The following is a 23,870-nucleotide window of genomic DNA, read 5'->3' on the forward strand; positions in this document are numbered from 1 at the left end:
TTTTGCATTTGTGTATTAATCTCTTTGTCATAGGCAATACTACTTAAAGTGTGGTCCATGGATTGGCAGCATTAGTATTACCTGAGAACTTACTAGAAATGTAAATTTTCCGGCCTCCTGCTGAGCCTACTGACTCAGCATCTCTGGGGTTGGGCTCCAAGAATCTGTATTTTAATAATCTCTCCAAGTGATTCTTATGCAGGTTACAATTGGAGAAGCATTTTTCTAGGACTTACCATATCCCAAAGTATATGTTCTGTGGATTATTAACAGGTCCCTTGCAAAACATTGCTCTAGTTATGGTGAAATGAATTTGGAAAACGCTGGGTTAAACAAAGTTAAGCTTTTAAAAAATTTAAAAAATTTAAATTTTTTAATTTTTTAGGGAGTTGACCACTGGATTTTGCAGAGCTTTTCATGTTACTCTATTGCTCAAAATCTTTCCTTATCATGGCCTGTGAGGCCCTGCGCGGTCTGGCTCCCATGACTCTCCGACCTCATCTCGTGTCTTTGTTGCTTTTGCTTACTACACTCCGGGTATGGAGATCTCTTAGCCAAGCACACTCTTACTCTAAGGCCTTTACACTTACTGTTCTCACTGCCTGGAAATATTAGGTCTCTGCTCAAATGTGTCTTCTTCAAAGAGGCCTTTCCAGATCACCCAGCTGTATGAAGTGCCGCTTACTTCACTGGAGTCCCTAACCCAGATTAATTTTTCTTCATGACCTTCACTTCTCTGATATTTACAATATTATGGTTTACTGATTGGTTTGTTATTTGTCTCTTCCACCAGAATGGTAAGCTCTGTTTAAAGTTTGTTCGTTGTTGATTCTTCAGTGCCTGGCACATAGTAGCTTACGTAATGAATATTTACTGATGAATGAATGAAAAGTTGAATGAAGAAAAGAAATGCTAACAGACATCACCAAATTGTAGAATAGAGAGTAAGAACAGTGGGACAAAGGGTTGGTGCTCAAGAAGAGTGTGTGAGCCTCACAGAAACAGGCTAGAGAGGATATTTGCAGGGCCTTGGGAGTCAGATATACTGTAACGATTGATACCAAGTTGTAGATTGTTCCCACCAAAGCCAATGAGGCATGGGGAAATAAATTTCATGTATTTGTGCCTATAATCATGGAATAACAATGACTGTTGAACACAGAATGGAATCCTGGTTAGCTCTCTAATGAAGAGTTTTCCTTAATTATTGTCTCTGTCAATTATATATCCCTGAGAAATCATTCCTTTTCATGGCTTCAGCTGCTATTAATAGACACTGGACAAATTTCTGTGTTTAGTATCCAATTTCTCTCCTGCATTTCTACTGCCAGTGAAACATGTCCACTTAGATATTGACTTAGCACCTTCAGTCTCAACATATTCCTTTAGCATCACTTCCTTTAGCAAACCATTTCCTCCTCTGATTTCCTTACTTCTGATAAAGGCAGCAATAGCCTCATAGTCATTGAAGCTGAAAACAATGAGAATATTCTCTAGACTTCTCATTTAAATCGTTACCTGCTTTTGGGCAACTACTTTTTTTTTTTTTTTTTTTTTTTAAACATTTGTCTGTCTTTGTTTTCTTCTCTTTCTGGTTCCTATCCTAACGCTGGATGAAGAAAACAATCTTTGCAGTTTCGGTCCTCTGTTTCCCATCTATCACAGACAGATTCCTCAGCCTGATGCTGGCGATACTGCCCAACATGGCTTGCCTTATCTGTACAGATTTACATGTCACCTTTTCCTCATTTCTCTCATCTAGCCAAACTGGACCACTTGTTCTCTTCCTGATTCTTTCTGAATCCTTCTGTCTTCATGTTTTTGCTCATTCTACTCCCTCAACAAGAAAGCTTTCCCTTTGGTTTATGTTTATTAACATCCTATTTGTTCTTCAACATCCGTATCAGATATCCTCTCCTCCATGAAGGCTTTCTCATATCTTCTTTGAGAAAATATGCTTTCTTTTATTTTTTTCAATATCAACAGTTCCAATTTCTGATGCAGTCTACCTTGTTTTATAATAAATTGTCTTCTTATTTTACTCCAGCCACCATACCGAAAGCCCCTTGAGGGCAGAACCTTTGTCTTACCTCTAAATCTCCACAGTGGGCACTCAATAGACACTTACTGAGTTGAATGGAAAGATCCTGCCCCAAGCAGTGTTGTTACATTATAGACTAATAATGCCTTTTGGCTGAGGAACTCATTAAATGGTCACATTCACATCCAGGCCTCTTGGGAGTGGTATGGCCAATGTGATTAATTGTGTGACACAGACAAGGTGTAGAAAGGTTAAGCAATGGCTAGTGTCACACAATAGGAAACCCAGGCCTCTCATGGCCCAGTCTACCAGTCTGATTTGAGCTTCTCATAAGAACACTCCCTCCTCTAGAAAGTAACGATGGCTGTTCGGGAAACCGAGAGGCTTAAGCAAATCATCCTTAAGGGATAAATTCAGATGCAGATGCCCAGGGCTCAAATGAGACATCAGGCAGTAGCCTTGTCTGCTTCTAAATCTGGTGGCTGGGGAGCAATCCAAAGAGGGGCTGCCTCCATTCCACCCACCCACTCACTCACCCTCCTGCAAATTGTACAATTCATTTGAGCTCACGGAACTCTTGCTAATTGCCTCTTACTGGCCTGTTACAAGATGAAGCATTCGAAGGGGACAAAGCCTCCCTATTCACAATCTCAGTGGGCAGCGGGGGTCTCTGCAAAAGTAGAGAAACTGGAGCCCAGGCTATTCATTTTTGAAAGCCAGGACAAGATCGTCTACCATTCAGAATCCCACATTATAATCACAATATTGCATCCTGGGAGACCCTGTCTATTTCTCAAATGGTCTGTCAGAAATTTAGAGTCTATTTAATAAGTCAGTGCTACTTAAAATTATAGGCTTTTTTTTTTTCCCTCCAAAGTGATACGCATTCTACATTTTAATTTCATTATTTTTTTCCCTCTGGTTGGAGATAGGGGGAGGGGAGAGAGAAAGGGAGAGAAGGGGGGAAGAGAGAGAGAGAAAGAGAGAGAGAGAGAGAGAGAGAGAGAGAGAGAGAGAGAGAGAGAGAGAAAGGGGCAGTGCTTTTCATGAAAACATCAGTTTTTATATTTATGTTTTAAGAAAGCAGAAGGGAGGCAAGAAGTCCAGCCTGATAACTGAACTTTCTGTTTAGAATTCCTTCTTCTCCATTGGGCCTTTGCTAGGTTTCAATAATTATTGCTCAGGCACATAGTCTTGGAGCTTTGCTTTTTCTCAGACTTGTACACAGTTCTAGGAAGGGTTGTTGCCAAAGCCATCATGTGATTTATTGACCCTCCACTGGGACAAGGGGGAACAGATATAACTTTGTGATTTTATTATAAGGAGGCTGGGTTAATATTTCTAGGTGAAACAAGCTACTATACCAAGTTCAAACATCTGAAGAGGGAGGTTAAGAAACCCTGAGTGTGGGGTGTAAGGATTATTCTGTCCTGGGGCTGTACAGACGTCGTCTGAGGCAGGGAGCAGGAGAAGAAAGGACACATTGTGACCCATTTCCAACACCTCCTGTGTGTAGAGGCGGAAGTTCCTTGCCTGCAGAGGGACACGCGCGGAGGAAAAATAGGAGCGTTACAACATGGCACTTACATAAACAACACCAAACTGGCATAAAACATCTAACAAAATTACACGACTTCAAGCTTGGAATTTTTATACAACATAAATATTAGGGTTCAGCCCATTTAATAATGCTATATAAAATCAAGATTTAAGGCAGTAATGTTCCACATAAACTCTGAAAACAACATTTATGCTTCTTATAAAAGCAGAAAATGATTGCATTCTGTGGGCTTTTCAAAATGATGACTATAATTACATGAAGCAACAAAAATGGATTGAATTAAAAATCCACTAGTTTCAATTTAAGTTGGTTAAGGGGGAAAAACGTAGTTTCTGGCCAAGGACTGAGAAAATTTTACAAGTATCCAAAAAAAAAAAAATTGTATGCACCGTTAGGCAGGCAGCCTTCTCCTAACATGTATATGTAGCCCAAGAGTCACCAATGAAATATGAGCTGCTTCAAACCTGCTAAGTCCAAGAAACTCTTTAATAGGATCGACTGTCACAAGTGGAGCTCTTATTTTTTTTTCCCTAGTGAACACATGGCCACCCTTAGAATAATTCGGTTGCTTCCCTACTGTCTTTATGGCATCTTGTACCATTTAGTACTCCATAGTGTTGGCTGTTGTAGACTTAAAACAGCACCCCAATGGAAGGACATTCTTAGAACCCTGATTTATTCCTCCGTGGGTTAGAGGAGAATTCATGGTTCTCTCTCGTATTTAAAGAGAGCCAGTCACTCCTGTAATGGTCTCCCAGTTCACAGGCTAAACTTGGTTCATTGTGTGTGTGTGTGTTTGTGTGTGTGTGTTTTGAGGAGGGGGCAGGATTAATGAACATAGCCCCCCCCTCCTCCCCAGAGAAATTCTGGAATTCTAATCTCTTGGGCAGAGCCTGAGATACTTTTTTATTATTCTCCTTTATGCCAATAGTTTTTCTTGAAGTTGCTTATTAGTAGAGGTTAGATTTGCACATTTTGGTTTATATAAGACAATAATTTTGATGGAAAGTTCTCTGGGAAAAAATAGCATGGCATATCCTCGAGACATTGCTATAGATTATACTACCGTTAGCCTTCTATTCTTAGAGAAATCATTTGTACATCTGAGTACACCTTTATTTATTTATATATTCTCCTTACTTTATGCTATCTTGAAGCTGAGCCTGGTGTCTTTCAAGGTAGACTAGCTATTATTATTATTATTATTTTTTGCTTGACCAGACCATAGTACAGTGGGGTCCAGAAAACTTCAAAGAGGTCCAACACAGAGGAGCTGGAGAAAAGGAGCAGAAGTGCAGCCAATGTCTACCTGTGGGCATCAAATTCAACATGTGCATGTACATGCAAAATGGTATTTAAGTCAAGGAAAATTCATACACACACACACACACACACACACACACACACACACACCCCACGTTTAATGTTACAATGCAGTTTCCATGAGCCATAAAAAAGAAGATAAAAATGGTAAAGTCTAGTACCTGGTGTAGAGGTATATTGATCTGCTGAAGGAGAGCTTTCACTGCCATCTGGAGCTCGTAGAAGAACAATTGCATGGGGCAGTCAGAAGTATGATCCACACTTTCCATAGATTCAGAGCCAGAAAGCTTTTGGATCCATTCCCATTCCTCTCTGTATGTTGAGTCGAGTTAAAGTTAGAAATATAACAAAAGTTCAGAACACAGCTCAGAACTTTCTTAGTGTATGTGTCCAGAACCTGGATAACCAATACTTGGTGGTTAAAACTCAGTGTAATTCATGAAATCTGAACTTTCTGCCACCCAAATGGAGCTTCAAATGATCTCTTTCTAATTTAAGCTTACTTAGTTCACCTATCAAACCACATATACCTCAGAACAGCAGGTCTAATTTGTATGAATTGTTTTTTGAGATTGGGGTTCTCAAATATTTTGTAATAATTTCCTGACTGTCCTCATTTTTCTTTCTCTGCAGATCCCCTGTAAATTCTAAGATCCTACATTTTACCACAGGGGCATCTGCTAGCTAATTCTGCAGTTGAGTAACCACAGGACTCTGGTCCAACTCAGGCAACAAACCACTTGGCACATTTCAACCCTGGCCTGTTGTAATCGTGGGGACTATTTTGGTTTTTCTCCCCTTCCAAAAGCTTGAGGAGAATCACAAACAGGAACACCAGACAATTCCCATAAAAGGAACCAGGTGACACTATCACGACTTCCATCCTCCTGACAAACCAGTCATCTGTGTCTTTATTTTGCATGCTCTATAATCCTTCCTGATGAACTTTTCCAAATGTCACACAGAAGGGAAGGGAAAAGAATGGAGGTGGGAAGAAAGGACATCTGGTTTGTCCCCAAAGGCCGCTCTTCAAAAGGAGCTTGAAAAGATCAAGGTAAATGCCTCTTAGGTAACATTGTTTCCACAGGTATTTTAGCACAAGTCTCTAAACACATTCGGTTGGCCCAGTTTCTCCTTGGAGCTCTGCAGGGAGCAGCAGTAGGCTCTCAGGAGCAGGCCAGAGAGGAAAGGAAAGCCCTCCTCTCAGGGGATGGAAAGAGAGGAGGTGCTGACATATGTTCCCACCCTGGTGAAAACTCTCCGAGGCTTTTCCCAAAGGGCTCTACCAGCCTGGGCTCCAATCTGTGGGTCAGAAAACCAAATTGATTGTGGCATGAGCTTTTCATCAGAAACTACTTTCTTTTAACTAACTACCTCTTAGAAAAGTTTCTCTTTTCAAGATACCTGTTTCATTTCAAGTCTCACACTGTACGAGACTATGGAAAATTTACCCTTTGTCCTGGTAAGGAAAAAAAAAAAAACACCTCAAAATTAAATCCGACTTCAATCTGGGCATACTGTTGGCTTCACAAATAATTGAAACCTTTAAGAACCTGCTTGGGAACTATTTCTTTTTTTCCCATCACTGACATGGAACAGAATGAGAGGTCTGTGACTAGCATATGCCCGCATAAAACCTAAAGGACAACATGGCTAAAGAAGGGTTTGTAATCAAGCTAGAAAATCAATTACCACGAGGAATACCATGAAACACCTACCACTATTCAGTTTTGGCTAGAAGGATGGAGACGGAACTGGCAGACAAAACGCTACTGCAATCTTTTGTACAAATGAAAACTGCATCCTTGGCAAGGGAAAATTAGTTGGTATAACCACTAGGAGGTAGAGTTCAAGCCTTTAAGAGACAAATCTACAAAACAGAGAAATGTAATCATCACTAAGTCAAACCCACAAATGAACTATGTAACCTTTTGGGAAGGACTGAGGCGATAACTGATGTTGATTGTGGCAATGACCACCAGATGGCAGACTTAAAATCCAGGTGTAGTTCACAAGTGAAAGGAGAGAATATGGTAGTCAGTGAGTTCCTCAAAGAGACCGTTATCATCTTCCTCCTCCTTCTCCTCATCGTCATTTCCTCCTTTGTCATCAAGTAATACTTGAGAAATCTCGTGAGACACTAGAGTTGATAAAGTCTTGCCATTTTAGGGATCACATTTTAAACGACCAAATTAGAGTCTTCTTTGGCTAAGCAAATCCATGAGTGTAACTAGACTCTAGTTTATACTGTTTGGGAGTATCTGATTTATACTCTTTGAAGTCTGAAGAATTCCGGATAATTTCTTTTTTCTTCTTGTCTATTCCTTCCTTTCCTTTGTTTCTTTTCTTTATTTCTTTCTCTATGTTGAGCACAATTCAGTTCATTTTAGCAGACTTTCAGAGGCCTGCTATGAGGGTTAGCTGTAAAGTTGAGCCAGATTACCAAGATTGGGCAGCTTTCCCAAAGCTAACAGGGTAATTCACCAAATGCCAAACTGTAGAGCAAGTTTCCAGAAGCTCGGGCCGTGTTACTTCTTTTCTCCCATAGAGAATTATAAGGGTTATAGAAAACATGCAAGGACCTCAGGCCAGAGGGTTAGAGTTAGGGAGAAGGAGGGTGAGGAGATTTTTTAAAAATCGGGGGAATCATTGGCTCTATGAAACCCATTCCTATACGTGATATTTAAAAACAGAAAACAAAAAGAACGTGACTGTTTTAGATTATAAAGAAAATATATTGGAAATAGCAGTGTTGAAAGAAAAGATCAGCTGTTCATTAACCAATTGAGCGTCAGTGGTTGTGCCATGAGTAAGGCAGAGAGGAACGTGAAAGGACAGTGTCCTCTTTAATGGGTTCACTCCTTCCGTTAACCATCAGGCAAGCCCTCCTTATTCTAGTGTTTAAACTCTGGTCGGGCACAGTGGCTCACACCTGTAATCCCAGCACTTTGGGAGGCCGAGGTGGGTAGATCATCTGAGGTCAGGAGCTCGAGACCAGCCTGACCAACATGGTGAAACCCCGTCTCTACTAAAAATACAAAATTAGCCGGGTGTGGTGGTGCACGCCTATGATCCCAGCTACTTAGGAGGCTGAGGCAGGAGAATCATTTGAATCTGGGAGGTGAAGGTTGCAGTGAGCTGAGATTGCGCCATCGTACTCCAGCCTGGGCAAGAAGAGTGAAACTCCACCTCAAACAAAACAAAACCCAAAACAAACAAACAAAAATTCTAAGCTCTGCCCTGCTCCAGTGTGGCACCTGAGGACACCTCACCATAGAAACTGCACTGGGAAGTAACACCTCGGTTTCCTTCTGGCACATCAACTTGGTCACTTGAGCCACTGTTTCATTACACGGAAAACCTTAACTCCTGATCACTTACCTAGAAATGTTATTGTTTTCACGGATCTTCACATGGCAGAGAATGTTGGGCAACTTTTGGGTAACAAGAACTTTGATTTGATCCACAGAGCTACAGAGCTTTAGGTAACCCAGATATAAACCAGGAGAGAGACGCTGATGACTCCTTTTGTGATAGGAGAGAATATCCTGTAGGGTGAAAAAAAAAAAAAAAGAATAAGAAAACAAGACCCATTATTCTCAGCAAACTGACACAAGAACAGAAAACCAAACACGGGATGTTATCACTCATAGGCGGGTGTTGAACAATTAGAACACATGGACACAGGGAGGGGAACATCACACACTGTGGTTAGCAGAGGGGGTGCTAGGGGAGGGACAGTGGGGGTGGGGAGGGTGGGGAGGGATAATGAGGGGAGAAATACCAGATATAGGTGATGGGGGGATGAAGGCAGCAAACCACCTTGCCATGTGTGTACCTATGCAACAATCCTGCATGATCTGCACGTGTACCCCAGAACTTAAAGTACAATTAAAAAAAAAACAAAGAAAACATCTTGAAGGGCAATCTCATATAATGAATGAAAGGAGCTGTCGCTAAATAATTAGGTGAGATACCGCATGTATACCACGAATGCAGGGGAAATAGTGGCACAGTTCCTCTTACCTCCAGGGGAATTCTCCTCCTGGCCAGGTAATCAGTTTTTAATATATTCTATATGCTTATTTGCCTAAGATTTCTGTGCCAGTGTAGCTGCATGGGTTGATTGGGAATAGGTGGTGGTGGAGGCAGCTAATAAAGAAAAATTGAGTTGAGAGTTTCTGCCCTTACAGATTTTAGTATTCAGCTGGGAGAAAACAGATATTTGCAAGTGTAAAAGCTGACAGAACAGTTAAGAAAGCTTTGTAATTTCTGGATTGTTAAAGTGGAGAAGTCTATTTTTAAGTAAAATGATTTAAAATAGAATCCAAATTTTTATAGTAAGTAGGTTCCTTATCTTGAAAATTAAAAAGTACTACCAAGAGGTTTATTTATGTTAACATTTAAGTTAACATTAAGTAGCTATAATTATGCACTGATTCAGAGAATGAAGAAAGAATGAATCAAGCATTGAGCCTTTTTTGGCTTAATTTTGAAGGCTAAATTGTATGATAGCTAAAATGACACTACTTCTATTTGACTTTTGCCATGTAATCATGAAGAAGATAATGTTTATAAAAGTATTTAAAGTTTTCATATTTTTTTCCTGGCATATTTTTAAAAATGTTGATATTCAAGTCATACGTTTATGAAATCCTTGTTCGTGCTATGTTTTTCAATACTTAACTGGTCTACCACTTCTAGATTCTCAGTTGTCAGTGGCTTTGCATGCTATTTGATTAGGTATCTACATCATCAGTTTCACCGAATTCTGTATCTTTCACAAGATTTAAAATTTTGCGCTGTAATGGATTTTCATTGAATTTGCATTATCTTGTCACATCATAATATTCCAAAAGCAGCAGAGACTGAATAAAGTTGTTGATTCAATAGTGTCAACCAAGTTAAGTTACAGGTATGTTTGAATGGAATTTTGTTTTTTTTTATGTGGTCAGTTCTCCAGTGAACTATTTGGGTCATGACTTTCGATTCTCTATACAATTGCAGGGACTCAGATAATGAATAATTAGAAAATACAGACACCATGCCTCTGTCAGTATGGGCAGTGGGGGTTGTGACACAAAGTTAGGAGTGATGAGTCAGGTAACTTATTAATAAACAGGGTTTGGATTTGTGTCCCCACCCAAATCTTATGTTGAACTGGAAGAGGGGTCAGGTGGGAGGTAATTGGATCGTGGGGGTGGATTTCCCCCTTGTTGTTCTCATGATAGCGAGTTCTCACAAGCTCTGACAGTTTAAAAGTGTGTGGTACTCCATGCCTTGCTCTCTTTCTCCTACTCTGCCATGGTGAGACATGCTTGCTTCCCTTTCACCTTCCGCCATGACTGTAAGTTTCCTGAGGCCTTTCAGGCATGCTTCCTGTAGAGCTGTGAGTCAATTAAATCTCTTAATAAATTATCCAGTCTCAGGTAGTTCTTTAGAGCAGTGTGAAAACAGACTAATAAACTTATTGTAAGAGAAAGTTTCCCAAAGGTTAGAGCATTTCCTGGTTTTCAAAAAAACAAGGGTTAAATAACTATGAGAGTAAAGTTCAATTGCCTTACCACCAAAAATGATAATTATGTAAGTGAGGTGATGGACGTGTTAATTAGCTTGATTCAGTCATTCTACATTGTATACATATATCAAAACATGACTTTGCACCCCACAAATATATACAAATATACTTTGTCAATTAAAAATAACAATAATGAAAAAAATTTTTTTTAAAAGGGTAAGATAAAGGGAATCAACTCTACCTTTAAATGCAGGGAAGGTGAGAAAACAGACATTTAAATGTCTGTAGAATGCTATACAGAATGAGAAAATATGGGGCCTCTGTTGACCATCATACTCTGAAGGAGTGATCTTTCCTCTGTAGAATTAACCACCTGCAACATCTAACAGATATTATTGTATATTGTCTCCTCTGTCTCATCTGTTATCAAACACATATTGAGTCCCTATAATGTGTCAGGTACCATGTGAGACATTGGGGTTTCAGGTGAGTATGATGTCATCCCTACTTTTGAGGAGGTCAAAAAGAACAAGTAAACAGATGATCACAATATACTGCAATCAGTTTTATAATAAAGGCAATGTAGGAATACAGCAGAAGGAGGACTTACGTTTTTCTTCTTTCTTTTTTTTTTTTAATTCAACACCAGACTTTATTATTATTGTTATTTTTAACATTTATTTTATTTTTATTATACTTTAAGTTCTGGGGCACATGTGCAGATCATGCAGGCTTGCTACATATCTGAGATGGAGTTTCACTCTGTTCCCTAGGCTGGAGTGCAATGGTATAATCTTGGCTCACTGCAACCTCTGCCTTCCAGGTTCAAGCGATTCTCCTGCCTCAGCCTCCTGAGTAGCTGGGATTCAGGCACCTGCCACCATACTCAGCAAATTTTTTTGTGTTTTTGGTAGAGAACAGGTTTCACTATGTTGGCCAGGCTGGTCTTGAACTCGTGATCTCAGGTGATCTGCCCGCCTTGGCCTCCCAAAGTGCTGGGATTACAGGCATGAGCCACTGCACCCAGCCAAAACTACAACTTTCTTCTTTCCTGATCTTTTCTTGAATTAGACTGTGAAATTAATGGTAAGGTTATGTTTTTAATTGTTTTGTGTGCTTAGTGCCCTGTACTTTTCTATATAAAATAGTCACACAACATGTGGAAAATCAGGCCAGATGCCTTAAACAGAACATAAGGGAATAGTAGAAGAGGGACAGAATAAGAATGATCACAATTGGGAGAAACATATAATGAGCATGTACAGAAAAGCAAAAGTGAAACAATTTTTCAAAAGATCACTTGGCCCAAAATAGTAGACTAGAAAAAGATTTGATCTCATGATCAAGAAGGAATCCTTATTAATATTGAGATGGATAAGGCTGAACCTTTTAATGTCTTCTATCCTGCCTCTTCAGCATAGATCACAAGTAAGTAGTTGACTAGAATAAGTTCAGTCAAGGTGGAATTTGAGAAACGAACATTAATCAAAGGGAAATGGTTAATGAGGGAAGGAAAAATGGAAGTCTTCAAATCCACTGACTTTGATGATATGTACCCTAGGGATAGTTGCTAAACAAGCAGATGTGGCTACAGACTCACAGGTCGTTATTTTTGAGAAGTCATGGAGAACTGGAGAAGTCCCTAAAGACCAGAAAAGGACAAATAGGGCTGTCCTGGAAACAGGGAGAAACACAGAATGACCCTAGTAATTAAAGACTGCCAACTTATTGATCTTTAGGAAAAATGAGAAAGAACCATCAAACAATCAATTTGCAGTCATCCAGGAAATCTTGAGACACTAAAGAGAAGTCAATGGGGTTGAAGAGCAAATCATACAGATAGTCTTAATTTCTTATAACAAAAGAACAGGATTCCAAGAACAGGGAGAAGTTTCCAGTGTAATCTGCTCACTAGATAACCTGGGAAAAAAAAAAAAAAAAGAAAAAAGAATCTGGACCACATTGCTTTTAACAAGCTGAATATCTGGGTGGGAGATTTGTAGATAATGGAGGTGGGGAATAAATAGCAGACATATTGAGTGATGGCCCAGTAGGGATTGGTCCTGAGGACCAGTTTTTTCAGCTTATTTATTGACATTCTGGACAAAGAAATCAAGAATGTGTGCATCAAATTTGTGGGTCCCAAATTTGGTATGGCTTTGCTTTTCTGGAAAATAGTAATAAACTTCTAAATGACTCTATGCATTGGGAAAATAAGCCTATGATAATTAGGGTTGAAAATAAGAAAATGTGCTAATAAAGACCTACACCAGAGTACAAATATAAGATAGGTATAAGCATCAGAGAAAAATACATGGGGGTCAGAACCGACCACAACAGAATGTGAGTCAGGAGTACACTGTGGTTATGTAAAAACCAACACCATTCTGGGATTGAATAATTTCACTCTTTCATTCAATTTTTAAAAAGACTATTATTGAGTATCTACTTGTATTTTCCTGCCTTTATGTAGTCATTTTTCCTTCTTTAAAATGTTTTGGAGCCTGAGAAATGCATGGAAATGTAAAGAAGCTGTTTCATCCACATAATCTAAGATACACTAGAAAGGCCTTCTGTTTTTGTTGTTGTTCTGAGATGGAGTCTCACTCTGTTGCCCAGGTTGGAGTGCAGTGGCTCAATCCTCTACCTCCCAGGTTCAAGCGATTCTCCTGCCTCGGCTTTCCAAGTAGTTGGGATTACAGGTGTGTGCCACCATGCCTGGCTAATTTTGATATTTTTAGTAGAGATGGGGTTTTACCATGTTACCCAAGCTGGTCTTGAACTCCTGACCTCAGGTGATCTGCCCGCCTCGGCTTCCCAAAAATGCTGGGATTACAGGATTTGGGGATGCAATCCCCAAATTGTATGAGCCACCACACCCAGCCTAAAAAGGCCTTCCAACACCAAACTGAATGCCCATGGTTCTACATAGTACCTGATTTGACCTCTAATCTGCTTTTCTAATCTTCATTTCCATGATAGCCCTTTTGTATTCCTTATCTCTGGTCAAAAAGGATTGTTTTTACTTTCTCCATACATGCCCTAATCTCTTTGTTCTGATCGTTTGTTTCACACAAATTGCCTCATTCTATCAACTTTTACTGAGCACTTAATACCTATCGGTCATGGTTGTAGGATATTGACGACACTGAGATGAATACAACATGATCCTTCTCTTCATGGAACTCACATTTCAGTGTGTGAGAAAATCACGTAGGCAAGTTTTTCTCACCCAGCATCAGAGGCCATAAGAAGACTGCGAACCTAAGGGAGGCTGAAATACGCTCTGCCAGTTCCTGCCTCATTTCTTTATCATGCTCTCAATTTAATTTAATTCCATCTATTTAATTCCTTCCTTCTTATCTCCTTCCTTTCATTCTTTCTCTCTTTCTCTCTCTCTCTCTTTTTTTTTTTTTTTTTCCCCACCTGGTGAACTTAACTACCCTCATGGCTCAGCCAAATGCCACATCTTCTGCAATGCCTTCCTTGATATTTTCAGGCAGAATTAATAGCTGCTTTGTCTGTGTTCCCCATAGTACACTGTTTGTATGGCTATCAGGCTATAGTTTAATTCTGCCTTGTATTACCTTGATTTGTTTACAAGTCTGTCGTCTTTCTTTGACTGAACTCCTTGAGAGTAGGGACCTTGACTTATTCATTTGTTTTTTTTTTTCCTATAGCACCTATGAGAGTGCCTGGCACCTAGTTGACATCGAAAAAAATAATCGTTAAATATCAAATGAAAAGACCAGAGGAGGTGGAGCCTGAGACTGGTCTTTCGGGAGAAAATAAGCTATGCTTGTGCAGTAACTAGGAAGGGTATACCATTTTCTCTTCCTTGATCAGAGATCCTGAGAACTTGTTAGAGGAATAGGTAGCTGCTTTTTCAATAACTACAGTGCTTTTAATTTGCTGGATGGGATATGAAAACTCAACCACCCATGATGGTAGAGGTGACAAAATAGCAGCTGGTGGTCTTTGTAGTCCAAGATTATATGGACTACAAGTAATTTAATTTTCTGAATTATTTTCTAAATTACAAAAATAAAAAGACTTGAGCAACAATTTTGATTTTCTTTTCTTTCTTTCTTTCTTTTTTTTTTTTTTTTTTTGAGACGGAGTTTCACTCTTGTTACCCAGGCTGGAGTGCAGTGGCGCAATCTCGGCTCACCGCAACCTCCGCCTCCTGGGTTCAGGCAATTCTCCTGTCTCAGCCTCCTGAGTAGCTGGGATTACAGACACGCGCCACCATGCCCAGCTAATTTTTTGTATTTTTAGTAGAGATGGGGTTTCACCATGTTGACCAGGATGGTCTCGATCTCTTGACCTTGTGATCCACCCACCTCGGCCTCTCAAAGTGCTGGGATTACAGGCGTTAGCCACCGCGCCTGGCCAACAATTTTGATTTTCAACTTCTCTTCAAAACAGTGAAAATATTTCGAGACTGGGACCACATTCTTCCATTGAAATTAGCTGAGGCAGAATCAGAGCTGCTCGCTCTCTTTAATGGGGACCAGAGTAATAGAGTCTCTTCTACTTACACTTATTTCTTTTTATTTTAATTGAGATATAACTCATATACCATAAAATTCACACTGTTCAGGTGTGCAATTCAGTGGTTTTAGCATATTTACAGGGTTGTGCAACTATTACCAGTGTCATTCTAGACCATTTTCATCACTTTAGAATGAAACCATGCATTCATTAGCTGTCATTCCCCAGTCTCTCCTCCCCCTGCTCCTGGAACCACTAATCTGCTTTTTATCTGTGGGGATTTGCCTATTCTGGGCATAGCATATAAGTGTAATCATACAACATTTAGCATTTTGTGTCTGGCTTCTTTCACTCAGCATTATATTTTCAAGGTTTCCATGGTGCAGCATGGGTCATAGGTTATTCATTTTAATGGTTGAATAATATTCCATTGTATGGATATACCACATTTTGTTTACTCATTCATCAGTTGTTTGGCATTTAGTTTACTACTACTGTTTGGCTATTGTGAATAATGCTTCTGTGAACACTGCAGTTTTTACATGAACCTAATTGTTTCATAAGTCCCGCCCAATTAGCTCATTTCCATCAATCCTTCTGATTCCTGTAGTTTTTGATCCTTGTGTTTGAAGCTGCTTAGGGGTAGAAAGAGTAGGAATGTGCCAGAAAAAAAGCAGAAAAAGGCAGACACTGAATACCTGGAGGTGACAAGGAATGCCTAAGGAGAAGAAAAGGAAATCAGGGATGAGAAGGAGGAGAAGACACGCTTCACCACAGCTTCGATAGGATCACAAAGGATGCAGAGAACAGGACGGGGAAGGTGTGTACAGGAGCATGGTAGAATGGGACGGCCATCAGCCTAGGAGTCAGAAGTTGTGGGTTTGGTCCCTCTTCTGGTTGATATGACCTTGACAACATACTTCCTTGAAATTCATGGCTTCTTCTGCAAACAGGACACAAAATTACTCACTCATCCTCATTGGGTTTGCATGAGGATCAAAGAATACACAGATGTGACGTAGTGTTAGAGAGTTGAACATATAGTACACGTGTGAGAGATTAAGCTTCAGGAAAAAGCTTGGATGTGAGGCTTCACAGGACTGAAGTGATCCCTGAAGTGAATGGTCAGAATAACTCAGCACCTGAGAGGGGTCTCTCTGTTGGAAATACTCTCATTGCCAATTAGTTTGCTTATAGGGACTCTTGTCCACAATAACTCTCTTTTACTTCCCAGGTAAGGTTGAGTAGGATTTTTTGCTCCTTCACAGATAAATGAGAGAGGCCTGTTTTGAAATCCTGGGATTTGAGAAGGTCAGGAATTTGACGGAGTTAGGCATGGGTTTCTCTGGGGCCCTAGAAATTAGTAAATTAGCTATGGGCCCAGATTTTGTTAAAGTCCTTATCTGTTTTGAAAACTCCATTGTGGAACATAACTTTTAAACAGCTTTTCCTTCATTGTGATGAAATGCCCCATCGGATGAATAGGCCATTACCAGAGGTCTACGTGGACTGAGTGTGCCCTGAGGGCAGCCTAGCATTGCTTGAAATTTTCCGAGACATGAATGGTGATTATTATTAAAAAGTCAAGAAACAGCAGATGTTGGCAAGGCTGCAGAGAAATAGGAACACTTTTATACTGTTGGTAGGAATTAAGTTAGTTCAACCATTGTGGCAGGTAGTGTAGCCATTCCTCAAAGACACAGAATCAGAAATAGTATTTGACCCAGCAATCCCACTACTGGGTATATACTCAGAAGAATATAAATCATTCTGTTATAAAGATATATGTACATGTATGTTCACTGTAGCACTATTTACCATAGAAAAGACATGGTATCAACCCAAATGCCCATCAATAATAGATTGGATAAAGAAAATGTAACATATATATACCATGGAATACTATGCAGCCATAAAAAGGAATGAGATCATGTACTTTGCAGAGACATGGATGGAGCTGGAAGCTATTATCCTCGGCAAACTAATGCAGGAACAGAAAACAAAACACCGCATGTTCTCACTTACAAGTGGGAGCAGAACAATGAGAACACATGGACACAGGGAGAGGAACAATACACACTGGGGCCTATTGGTAGGGTTAAGGGGGGTAGGAGAATAAGAACATCAGGAAAAATAGCTAATACGTGCTGGGCTTAATATCTAGGTGATGGGCTGATAGGTGCAGCAGGTCACCATGGTACACCTATGTAACAAACCTGCACATCCTACACATGTACCCTGGAACTTAAAATTAAAAAAATGTAAAAAGAAATTTTCTGAGACATAATAAAAATCACTAATACTTATTAGCCCGACTTTGTGCTATTCTTTTAATTCTTTACATACTAACTCACTTATCTTCATTTTTGCAGAGGAGGAAATATGAGGGATGAAAAAGTTAAATCGTGCCCTGGACACATAACCAGAAAGGGTGGAGTCGGGATTCACACCCAGTCATCCTCATTTCAAAGTGGTGCCCAGAATGGGATGTGATGTGGCAGAAAGCAGCCCAGGCTTCCAATGAGAAGGCTTGGTGGTCATTACTCCACCGCCCCTGAGAAAAGAGAGCGGTCTGTGGCCTGTTCTTGTGGGAATTAGCAGCCTGCTTTGGGTACCACCAAGACCTCTCTCTCCCTTTATGCTGAGTTGGTGGGGCCAACTCCTGACATAATTAAATCTTAAGTCTAGGAGGGACTGGATACCGGCCCTAGTAGTTTTATTCCTTATTTCCTCTAGTGTAAGAATTGTATGGGAAGGAGGGGAGAGAGAAGTAGGGGGAGGAGAAGGGGGGCGGGTGAGTGGGAATGACATCAAGTGGGAATGTGCCAGTCAGCGGGGGTAAATTTTCCACTTGGATCTGTGTGGAAACCTGATCCTGCCTCTATTTTTGGTTTCCTTCTCTAACAACCTTTCACCAGATTGGAATTTTTCTGCACCTGTAACACATTTTTAATGTAATAAGTCTAGGAGAAACCAGGTATTATATCACGCTGAGGCCTGTACTGTATTTCTAGGAGCAAAGGTAGCCCAGACCCTAGTTTATCCCTATAGGGGATTAGTGTATTAGTCACCCTGTAAAAGCTCAATTTATTATGATTTTTTAAATGTTTCTTTTAGCACTTGCTTATAAAAGGTGAAGAGGGGAGCCTCAAATGTGTCTGTGTTCCCTGCCCCCACCTCCTTCACACAAGCACATACTCTCTGTCAATTCCCTATGAACCCAAATTCCATAAAATTAAATCCAGAGGTACTGGCTTTGACCAATTAGCTTACCTTTGCTTCAGTGGCCTTTGTCCTGGTTTAGGCCAGTACAAGTAATGAAAAAATGAGATTATTGTACTTGCCACCCCTTGGCGAGGAATGAAAGTAACTTAGAAAGTAAGTTAGCTGTTTAGGGTGACCACGAATGGCTCCTGGGATGGAAGCTCATATTTGGGTTGTTTCTGTGCAATTGGGTCCTCCCTTCTCCCTTACTCCAGGTTGGTGACTGTGGATACGCCACTGCTTGCACTGGACTCAGTGCAGACATTCCTGCCAGCTTTTGTACCTAACTGAAGTGTCCTACACAATTCATATCTATCACTGGGTTTAAAAAGAAAGAAAAAAAACCAAACAGTTTGAAGCCCATGTTCACATAAGAACATGTGAGACAGAGAGAGTGTGCTGGATTCCGGAGCATACGTGGGTTGGTGTTTCAGTTCCACCATCCAGACCAAGGGCTGCATCTAAGCTACCTGGATTTTGAATTTTGGTGGCTATTCTGTATTCAGGTAAGTCTTTCATCCTTAATTTCATCTTCTGTCCCTCACTCACTAAAATCCTGACTTCTACCTCAGAATGTGAATATAGTGCCCAGAAAGAAGCCTGCTTCCCATCAGAAGACCTGAATTGAAGCCTCAGCTCTACCATTTTCTAGCTGTGTGCCCAGGGACAAAACTGAGTTTTATGGAAACTCAAATGGATATGGTTTATTGTGTCTTTTTAAAGGAAAGCAACCCAAAGCTCTGAATTGCTAGGGTCTCTGTGAGGACCTGGAAGGGGCTTGTACAAGGGAAGGCTGAAGGACATCACAGCTTCATTAGCTTTTCTAAATTGCCTCTGTGTATAGCTCTATGTCATTTAACTTCTTTGGGCTCTAGTTATTTTATATATTTATTTTTTTGAGACAAGAGTCTCACTCTGTTGCCCAGGCTGCAGTGCAGTGGTGCTGTCTCAGCTCACTGCAACCTTCATTTCCTGAATTCAAGCAATTCTCTTGTTCTAGCCTCCTGAGTAGCTGGGATTACAGGCGCCTGCCACCACACCCGGCTAATTTTTGTATTTTTAGTAGAGACAGGATTTCACCATGTTGGCCAGGCTCGTCTTGAACCCCTGACCTCAACCTCTCAAAGTGCTAGGATTACAGGTGTGAGCCACTGCACCCAGCCTCTCTTTATTTCATTCCTAAAATGGACTTAATTATGCCTGTCTGTCCCAAGGGAGTATTTTAAGAAATATGCAGGAGTAAATATGTATCAGGCTGTTTTTGTACATATACACATATATACACATAAGCACATGCACAGATACATACAATTGAGAAATGTATTATTACAGTTTATTCAGATATTGGTTTAATGTTTTGATTATACTATCTAGAGATTCCCTATCCCCGACTCAATTATTTATCTCAATGTTTCTTTTCTTTCTTTTTTTCTTTTCCGTTTTTTTGAGATGGAGTTCTTGCTCTGTTGCCCAGGCTGGAGGGCAGTGGCACAATCTTGGCTCACTGCAATCCACCTCCCAGGTTCAAGTGATTCTCCTGCCTCAGCCGCCCAAGTAGCTGGAATTATAGGTGTGTGCCACCACACCCAGCTATATTTATTTATTTATTTTTTGTATTTTTAGTAGAGACAGGGATTTACCATGTTGGCAAGGCTGGTCTTGAACTCCTGACCTTGAGTTATCCACTCACCTCGGTCTCCCAAAGTGTTGGGATTACAGGCATGAGCCACTGTGCCTGGCCTTAATGCTTCTTATTGGCTCATTAGCCAGGGCATGAAAATGCTTTACTGAGTTCCCACTATTTTGCCGAATGAATTCTAGATCTAGGGAGTGATAAATAAAAACAAGCTTCTGCATTTGCAACAACATGTCTCTGGACCCTCTCTACTCCATCACTGCATATGTAAATGGTTCTTGCTGTATTGCACTAGACCCTCGATAATTGGGTTTGGAATCTTAAATATACTCAAAAATTAAGAAAAAAACTACGTACCTGGATGGTTATGAGTAAAATGTCTAAAGCTGTTGGCTCCTCAGGTGTTGATAGAGACTTTCTCTGGCTTTGTAGCTTTGAGATCTGCATCCATTTGCCATTAAAAAATGAATAAAGCATCTCCACCTCCCTGATGGTGACTATGAGTATGTTTCCATGTCGATCTTTAATGGGCTCATAGTAAACTCTTCCCAAATTGTGTGTCCCAAGTAAATTCTGGAAACAAATAGATTACTGGTAGCTTAGAGGATATTACGCAAACAAAGCAACATAACAGCAACAAAAGACACTGTGAATAATTATCTGATTTCTAAGAAGCTGTTTGCTCTCTCTTTTTTTTTTACACTTAAACCTAGAATATATATGGTATTATACAAATATACTTCACAGAAGCTCAAAGCAAATGTTTTTACGAAGACATTTGTAAAGATTGCAGAGCCTGCAAAGATTACAGCAAGGAGCACAAAAATTATGGTTTTTTTTGTTTGTTTGTTTTAAAAAAAGCAAATTCAGTATCTGTAAATATCTCTCACCCACATAGACACACCAGTACATAAACCTCAGTTACCAGCACTTGAAGAGAATCCCAGATGTTTTAAAGAAAAATGTCTGATATTTAAAATATGCATCTGTGGAGTTCTCAAGAGATCTGCAGTAAGCTGGTATGAGGTGGGGTTGTTTAAAATGAAGAAGTGAATTGACAATGTAGCACATTGTACAGGTCCCCAAATGACTGCAAGTTCCCTTTAAGATACTTTAATTGGGAAATTAGCCTGGTTTGACTTATCTGCATTTCAGGGGCTTCTGTTTATTTAAAAATCTGTTAAAATGGCTTATAAACTGGGTCAACTGAGGCAGACAATACTTTGGGAAGGTAGGAAGGAAAAGATGCCACCTTAAATGTGGAAGGGCTCAGGTAGTTGTTCCTAAAATAAACAGAAGTTTTATAAATATGCAGGGTTTGAAGATTTCTAACCTAGAACACTGGATGAATAGGATAATATCCACTGTTGCTTCAAATATCTATGATTTTTAAACATGAGAAAGCATCCCAGAGTTCCTAGCTGTTATTTTTGTGAGCTCACATAAGTGGTGGTGTGATGCCCTGTTAGCATGGGAACAGAAGTAGAACTGGGATTTGTAAAAGTGAGAAGGATGACCTAAAAATGAAATGAGACAGGGGGTCAATATCTACAACTATGAAAACACTGGAATTTTCCCTCACAGGTAGGGGCTGCGTTCTTAAACCTTATCTACTTTCTCACAAAGACCAGACATAGAACAAGTAAGGAATTTCATAAATAATTTTGACAGAAAAATTCATTTGGCAAGATTATGATTTTTTTGCAACGGCATAATCACTCAGTCATATTTTTTCTTTCCAACATTTGACTTTTAAATCTTAGAGAAGTGGGTATGGCTTTTAGTACAGTCCTATGGGGTACTAATAAGCAGTGTGATGCTGGTAAACTGGCTAGCCAAAAAGAAAAAAAAGGAAGGAAAGAAAAGAAAGCCCTGATTTGTAGCATATGCCAGTTTCTGTGAGGTCAATACTTCTGCTGTAGTGGGATTTCAAGCCACCCAGGGTTTGACAACAGGCTTTCAAAATTCCTGAATATTTGACCGTTGGCTCTCTTGGACCAGTACAAGTTGGCTCCAGCCTACCATTGCTATTAAGCCTTTACTTAAATTTGGTATTGAATTTCAGGGTTGGCTACCATTTATTAATAGCTGGACTTCTAAAAAATTATTTACCCTCTCTGGTCCTGAGTATCATCATCTACAAGTCAGAGTCTTCACAGCTCAGACAGCTGTTAGGCTAATCCCTACCTCACCGAGTGTTTGACAGATTAAATCAAGCAACTCATCCAAAAGTATGTTGCAAACTCTCAAGCTTGATACAATGTAGAGTGGGGGCTTTCTTTACTGCTCTAATTGGAGTCCCAACCAGGCTTACATCTACTCCTTTTCAAGACACATCCCCAGATTTCACCTTCTCTGGGAAGGCTTTTCCAACTCTGAGGCAGAGTTTACCACCCCCTCTTTTATACCCTACTGTTTCCCATACAAACTTCCATCTCAGCATGTCTCTGGCTTTACTGCATGTATTGGTGTATGAGTTCACATTATGAATCCCTAGTCGTTTCACCTCTGTGTCTCTGTGTTCTTTGCACAGTGCCTGCCATGTGGAAAGAACTCAGTCACTTTTTGTTGGCTGAATTAACATATTGTATTATCATTAAGATGCTGGAAAATGTGATTCACTTTGGACCAAGGCTGATGGGTAGACATTGATTATGGTGGTCTTTTCACTTAAACAAAGTTATCTTCAGTGGTTCACTATCAGCTGTAGATAGGTTTTCTAATGGGTGGAATAAGAAAGCACTAGACGTCTTCTTGAAATTTTGTATTGACATCAAATTAGATTGGATAGCTAGCTTTGGGGAGAGCCCAACTTAAAAGTAGAATATTGCTGTGAAAATAAATTGCAACCACCTTCCATGAGGGAGAATTCAGGGCTCTTTAGGGCCTAAAGTAAAAGTAGACCATGGTAATACCTATCATAATCGAGGTTAGGTGATCTGAGGCCTCTAATGATCCTCTAAGAGCCACCCGATGACTAACAGGAATGCTTCTAGGTTATAACCAGAACAAATCACGGAGCTGTCAATAAGCCCTAGGCAGAGGCACAATATTTAGAGGACTTTATTCAGTTTGGGGCAACGTGAACATGGAAAGGTGAAGGAAGTCCAGAGTTGCGATAAGGAGGCCTGAAAAAGAAGAGTGAACTTGTGGGGAAACCTTTTTTCCCCCTTGACAAATGTAAAGGATGCAGTATTCATATATCGTTACTTAGCTCTTACTCACTAACACTTGTTTCTAAAAGCTGCGGAGGAGGAAAGTTTAGCACAATCTGCAGTGTCAGATTTTTACTGTCTTTGGGGGATAAGTAGTTTAGACACCTTTCAATGTAAGAGCAACGTACACTTCTCCCTCTTGGGGCCCTCTGTCATTTTCCTAAGAGAAGGAAAAACAGTGTGGGCTGTTTGTTTCTTACAGGCTTTCTCATCTCAATGTTTTTTATTTTTTCCCAAATGCTGAATACTTGTGTCTCCTCCTGCCTAGGTAATTTTAATTAAGAATAGACTTCTTTTTCTTTTTTACTATAATATGGATAATTTTTTCTCTTTACAGTTTTGTCTGCTTTTTTTTAAAAAATTACTTCATAGTAAGATGATAAAGTACTGGAAAGAATGCAGGCTTTGGAGTTACATAAATTTGGATTTGAATCTAGAATCTGCTACTTCCTATCTATGTAACCTTGGGCACAAATGAGCCTTTTTAGGCTCCAGTGTTATGATCTGTTATCAGATTACCAATAATAGTACTTTCTCATTAGGTTGTGGTAAAGATGAAATGAGATTAAAGTTTGTAAAGCATTCAACACAGTGCCTGGCACCTGGTCTGTTAAACAAATGAAAGTAGTCACTTCAAGGTTATTATTTATTATTATATATTAAAGGATCTCACTATAGAGCAGAAACCCAGAAAACAAGATGACAATTGTACTGTGCTTGATATGCACTGTGATGAAGGCAAGTCCCCTGACTCCTTGGATACGGTGACTAAGCCCAGTGACTGTTGGCACTGGACACAGTGACTAAGTCCTGTGACT

General features: G+C 39.9%; 1 protein-coding gene across 2 annotated transcripts in view; it reads right to left on the reverse strand.

Annotated features, from left to right (window-relative positions):
- The window catches only part of ANKFN1 (ankyrin repeat and fibronectin type III domain containing 1), a 439,591-nt gene that overhangs the window by 36,851 nt on the left and 378,870 nt on the right, over positions 1 to 23,870 (reverse strand). The window contains exons 14-17 of one of the 2 annotated variants that reach the window (XM_074388549.1): positions 20,195 to 20,410; positions 8,307 to 8,473; positions 5,087 to 5,237; positions 3,406 to 3,574 (exon numbers count right to left, since the gene is read on the reverse strand). In XM_074388549.1, coding sequence (XP_074244650.1) covers positions 3,406 to 3,574; positions 5,087 to 5,237; positions 8,307 to 8,473; positions 20,195 to 20,410 — 703 coding nt within the window. Of the gene's footprint in view, positions 1 to 3,321; positions 3,575 to 5,086; positions 5,238 to 8,306; positions 8,474 to 20,194; positions 20,411 to 23,870 lie in introns of those variants that run through there. The other variant, XM_074388548.1, reaches the window with a different exon arrangement.

Source organism: Saimiri boliviensis, chromosome 17 (assembly GCF_048565385.1).
Source record: "Saimiri boliviensis isolate mSaiBol1 chromosome 17, mSaiBol1.pri, whole genome shotgun sequence".
Classification (NCBI taxonomy): Eukaryota; Metazoa; Chordata; class Mammalia; order Primates; family Cebidae; genus Saimiri; species Saimiri boliviensis.